Source organism: Egretta garzetta, unplaced genomic scaffold (assembly GCF_000687185.1).
Source record: "Egretta garzetta isolate BGI_Z169 unplaced genomic scaffold, ASM68718v1 scaffold283, whole genome shotgun sequence".
Lineage (NCBI taxonomy): Eukaryota > Metazoa > Chordata > Aves > Pelecaniformes > Ardeidae > Egretta > Egretta garzetta.
Window position 1 is genome coordinate 1,512,847 of NW_009259043.1, and position 6,000 is coordinate 1,518,846.

The window sequence follows — 6,000 nt, forward strand, 5'->3', positions numbered from 1 at the left end:
CTATTAAATTACATGGAAGGGCCAATGGTTTTGTGGCATATCCCTCTTGCCCATCCTAGTCCTATCAGTTCAGTGTAGCTTTGTATTTATTTTGTATTTTCAGTCTATTTTACCCTTCCTTGTTAATCTTAAAGTTTCTGTGAGGTCCATTGTCTTGTCCTACTGAATTTAGCAGCAATAATTAAAAAAAAAAGTCCAAGGAACAAAATTCCAAGTTTTTGCCAGCTAATATATGGGGAAGTCTCAAAACTAGCCTGTTTCACTTTAAAAACAAATAAGAAGGGTCTGTGGTTCGTTCTTAACATCTGGAGGAGGAGTTTTGGGTTCTTCCTTCCCCACAGTAGCAACCTTTGACAGCCAAGCTGCTTTGCTGCATCCAACCTAGTATTTGGTAGTCTGTTTTACAAGCATAGCTTAATAAAGAGTAGTATGGTAAAACCAGGCTGGATTTGTAATGAGTATATTACTATAAGTATAAATTTTTTTGAACTTGAGGTTGGTGTTATGGTACTTTAAGGAACTGAACTGCATCAAATCAGTTTGCACTTAACAGTCACAATTTAGAATATTTTGTAGACACATGAAGAGACTGTTTGTGCAGCCCGTGGTCTGCAGATCGTGCTTTCTTGAGATGTCCTCTGTCTATTTATTCAAGCCTACTCCTCACTAGCCACAACAAGTCTCAAGATGCCTCCTTGCCTTACTTGGCTCTTATGCTTTATTAAAGATAGGAGTCAGTTTTGAGTAAGGAGAGTCCTTTCAACTCAGACTTTCCGAAACACCTGTAGAATTTTTTTTTCTTTTTGTTTAGTCACAAGCATTTGAGCTTCATGGGGCAGATGAGAGTCAAGAACTGCATCATTTTTACGTCTGCCTCAGAGTTCTGAGCCCTAGACAATGCAAAACTTGTTCTGTTTCCCAGGTCGTTACACCACAGTTGTCATCGTTCCACGCAGCACCTTGTAGTCTACACATATTTGTGTAAATTAACTCATGTTGGTGTGCTGATTAAAAGCTGTTCATTCACAGTCACAAATATGATGCTAAACAATGAATGTGGCCATAGTAATCTTCCAGAGGACCTGCTGAGGAAGCAGATACTGATTTTGTGGTTCATGTTGTTATTCTTGAGTTTGTTTGGGTTTTGTTAACATACAGCATCGTTTCTTCTGTTACTGGCTGTTCAATAATCCCAGCTTGCCAAAAAGTTGAGGTGATACATGTCTGCCCTATCTAGCTTGTTTTTGAAATAGAGCAAAAAGTTTGGAGAACACATTCTTCCCTAGAATACTGGGAAAATAAAACACACAGGCAAGACTGTAAAACTCCATAATGCATCTCCACTGTTACAATAAATATCTCCTACAACAGAGGCATCAACACTCTTGGTCTTACACCTGTAGTTTGTGGATTATAAGAAATATTATCCCCTGCACCAAGTACCTTCTTGGCAGCTATGTAGATGTAAACCAGCCATTGTTATGCACCAAAATGAACTCATACATAGTTTGTTATCTATAAAGGACAAAAACACATGGTTGCTCGCGAATTAACGTTTCTCCTAGAACAGTCATACCATCTCTGAGCTTTCAGCCATGACACTTAAGAGAAATCAACAAAAGACTTTCCAAAGACAAATTTGAGAACTGAAATTCGCAATTCAGCTCCACGTGACAAGCCATACCCTTGATAAGGGATACTGGGTTTATGGTACATATTCTGGCAGTTTCCGGATTTTCCTTACAGCGGTATCTTATGGCACTCTCTACCAGTCCTTTTGCCACTGTGTTTTGCAAATATGTTTGTCTCAAGAAGATGATCTTTATCTGGAAGGAAAGCCATGTAAAGGGCTATATTGTCACCTTGATAAAATCTCTGTGGCTAAGTCCTCCTCTGGCCACAGATCATCCTGACACACTTGGTAAACTTCTAAATATATATAATATTCAGATATTTTAATAAATCAAATTAGGCCCTTTATTTAAGCAGACAATGTACTTGAAGTCACAGACAGAATAGCCAAAACTTATTGTAATTGTTCCCTTTTCAGAATCTGCCAGAGTTGTAATTATTTTCCTTTTACAGGTTACTAGAAGAGTTACTGAACAAATTTAAAAGCAGCATGCACTTGCAGCTGACCTGTTTTCAAGCTTCTTCGTCAGCAATGATGAAAACATAGACAACAACACAATGCAGGCAACTCAAGAAACAAATGTGCTTAAGCATCTCCCGTTTTTTTCTGTACTTCTTCAGTTCCTTTGAAGACTTTGAAGAAAACAAAAGGAATCTCACTGAAAAAGAAGTTGAGATACAACTCTTTGAGTAATGGTATGGGGTATCCTGCTGCGTGAGACTTCTGGTCATAAATACCTTGATAAAATGGTTTTCTGTCTACTGTATTTCAGTTGGTGAAGGGACTTAAACCAATTTTGTTTACATACACTCTTCTTGGCTGTGTATGTTCATGAAGAAATATGCATTGGTGCACTGCAATCTCAGTTTCATTTGTTAAAATACATAGAAATGTATTTTTATCAAATGCCATCTTAAATTTGAGTATTACTCATGCTGTTCAGTGTATCAATCTGTTACTTTCTAGATGTAGAGTGATTGTGATGTGACTGGAAGACTCAACTTCTATAAACTGTTGAGTATGTAATAAACATTACTACATACAGATGACTAATAAGTGTTCACATACAATATGGAGAAGGACATTGCTTCTTTTGCATTTAAAAATTATCTCTTTTTCTGTTACCGTCTACAGTTTTAGTGGTCGTAAGTCTGATTTCTGGGGAAGCTTTTATTTTCTTGCTTCTTTTTTAATTAAAAACATGTTCCTGCCTTTTTTGTTTCTCCCTTCTATTGGAATATTGATGATAACCTTCACATTTGAAATAAGTTCTGCTTTCATTGGCAATTAACAGAAAAGCGCTCCAAGTTCATAAGATTAGTAGAAGTTTTTTAAAAATTCAAGTAAAATATTCTTTGGTGTTAAGGAGTAGAATAGTTAATAGCCTCTCGCATAGTCAGAAGTAAGGAGGAGCACAACATTGCCATTTCTTCTTATCTTGTTCTTACAGGTTTACTACCACTGTCTTCCCTCTTGTTAGTCAGCCTTCTTTTCACCATCACTTACTGAATTTGTGTGGAGGGGAATAGGGGCTCAGGAGGGAAGAACAATTTCGCTGCTATTAAGATATACTTACACAAAGATCAAGAACCATCTTCCCAACAGGGAAGATTTGACACTGAATTCCCTTCTGGGACTTGGTATAAGATGCAGGAAGCTGTAATGAGAGCTACTAAGAGAGAGTGGTCTTGTTTGGGGGAGTGAGGAATGGGTTTAGTTTTGTAACTGAAATCATGACTCGCAAGTAAATCATGCGGTAATAATGTATTTTTTCTGTATTTACAGTCATTTTGAGTGGGACTTTTCAGAAACAGTGCACTGAGTTTTCAAACAATTTTTAATGTCAACTGTTTTATTCTGCCAGTTCAGTTACGTGCTTTAAAAATACCACGTACAGTTCCTATAGTATGAAATACTGAAGAAACAGCTTGATGCACATGTATTTACTCGTAAAAAAAAAAAAAAAAAAAAAAAAAAAATGGTGTGTAAGTAGTAATAGCATGTTGAGTGGAAGTTTGAAACGTCAAATATGTGTCATTATTGGCTTTCGGGGAGAATCGTTGAACACCTGGAGCAATGTTGTTTTGTTAAATGTTGTCCATTCTAAGTTAATCACAGTCTCAGCTTCTGGTATTAACTGAAAGTGTCATCCAGTTAGCTCAATCTGTAAAGGATTTCGCTTCAGAGCAATAAAATATTAAGATGGTCATAAGCTCTTCTTGACTTCCTCACTTTCCAAGAAATATGATTTCTTTATGAATTTTGCCAGTCTACATTTTCTACATTTTTATCAGACATGTTCCTAAGTATTGAAAACATATTTTCTCATCTGTACTGAATTAATATATATTCAGGCATCTCTTTATTGTAACACCATTCTCTTACTTCTCTTCTGTTACAACAGCTTGTTGCTTGTCTTTAAAACCTGAAGTCAGATGTCTTGTGTTTAGTTGCCTTTCTGAAGTAACACTTCAGAACGTATCGTCGACAGCAAAAAAAGAGAATCGTGTAAGGGGTCAAAATATGACATGAATTCAACCTGATATGAAATAAATGTTCACAGTTGGGTCAGAGCACTGGATTTCAGTGCATCCACTTGGTGGAATTAAGGAAGTCAGTGAGCATCATGCTGCAAGAGGATGTGTTGGAATCCCTTTGCGTGGAAAGAGAGTTGGGACTGCCCAGACTTCGTAGCCAACGTACAGCAGGCTGCAGTTCCTCTGAAAAGAAGATTACAAAAAACAAGAAGTGGTCAGTGTGGTTTTTGCAAAAAAAAACCAAACAAAACTGTTCGAAGATACAATGAGGTTTAAAAAATATTATTGGAAGTGGAAAAAGATGGGGAGACCACACCAAAATACACAATCAGTTGGGGCTTGCAGAGAAAAGAGAGGCAGCAAGGAAATCAAAGTAACAGAAGTGAAAGGCTCTGACATTTAAAACAAAGGTAAATGCTGAAAACAGTACAAGAGAAAATAAAGTGAATTATTACAAGAACTTTGAACCTGTAGAAAAATCTAAAATCAATACAGACTGGAAGAAAAAATTAAAGGAAAACCTGGACAGCTCTATTTCTCATTTAAGAGAATAATTTAGGAAGTAATAAGGCTGTAAAATATATCTTGCTAAAAGTAGGTAAAGACTTATAGGAAAATTCAACTGTAAGATGCTGCATTGAGATATTCAGCCTCTGAAGATGTTGAGGCATTCTTCTATTACTGTATTTTGAACATTTATTTTCAATAGTCATGAGTAGTTCAGGAGGTAGGCAGAGAAGTAATAAAAAGCAAAAGCTGTATCAATGTAATGGGGGGGGACGGACACAGAAAAAGTATTTAAATCCCCCAGTAAAATGCTGGGGAAAAAAAAGAGAAAATTCATCACATGCCTGGGTGTTGATGAAATAGATCGAATAAGTAGCATGAAGCAATGAAGAAATCCTGCCCCTTCTTACCCACAAAATGTGGTGTTTTTTTTTAAATTTGTGTTCTTTAGAAAATAAGTTTATGAAATGTGCTTCGTTGTTGAAGTTAAACACCTTCCTATAGTTTTTAAAAAGCTGCTTAGAGAGTTTAAAAACATAAAAAGGACCATAGTCCTGCTAAGTTTCCTGCATGTGCTGAATTTCAAGCATAGGAATAGACACGAGACTACTTGCTCCGATGATCTCCTTCAGGGGTCGTGCACACGTGCCTGTCTTTTGAGGATCAGGGAAGTTGTATCCCATGCCCTAAGCCCCTTACATCTTCCTCTAGGTGCATAAAAAGTCCCAGGACTCCAGCCAGTTTAATTTCACTGTGTGGCAGCAGAGACAGAAATGAGAAATCCATAAATCCACGCTGTGAGGGCTGCAGAGGTAGGCTTTGTAGGGGCACTTTTGGCTGCAGCAGTAGCTCTTGGCTTGCAAAAGCAGGTCCAGGCTCCCAGCTCTTGCCAAAGCCGTTGCATCTCCCTGAAGAGAGGGTACTTTATCTTGAAGGTGAGGTTGGTTGGTTATTTGTTTGTTTATTTATTTAGCTTTCTACCTAGGCAGCCCCTTGTCATCCAGAACTAAGGAAACATTTCCGAAGTAATAGCATGTTTCTGTGGCTGCGTTGGTAAGTAGAGAGATGAAGGTAGAAAAGGGCCACAAAAAGTGGTGTAGTACTGTCCGTGGAGGTGGAAGAAAGGCAAACTTAGTTACTTTGATTCCACTTTAGTAAAAAATACTCTTACATGCATTCAGAAAAAAACAAAAGTAAGAATTGATTGTTGATGTAAAGGAAGGTGTAATGGTGATTAACGTTTTAAAAAAATCATTCTGCTGGAAGAATTTCATGGAGGTCTTTGCTGAGCCTACTAAATGGCACGCAGAGAGTCCCTCGCCT

The 6,000-nt window shown here is 37.4% G+C and overlaps 1 protein-coding gene across 4 annotated transcripts in view; it reads left to right on the forward strand.

The window, feature by feature from the left end:
* EXOC2 (exocyst complex component 2) overlaps positions 1-3,771 on the forward strand; it is a 114,081-nt gene extending 110,310 nt beyond the window's left edge. For all 4 annotated transcript variants that reach the window (XM_035890564.1, XM_009634998.2, XM_035890566.1 and 1 more), the window contains one exon: positions 2,086-3,771. In XM_035890564.1, coding sequence (XP_035746457.1) covers positions 2,086-2,179 — 94 coding nt within the window. In that variant the 3' untranslated portion in view covers positions 2,180-3,771. The remainder of the gene's footprint in view (positions 1-2,085) is intronic.
* Positions 3,772-6,000: the final 2,229 nt, after the last annotated feature.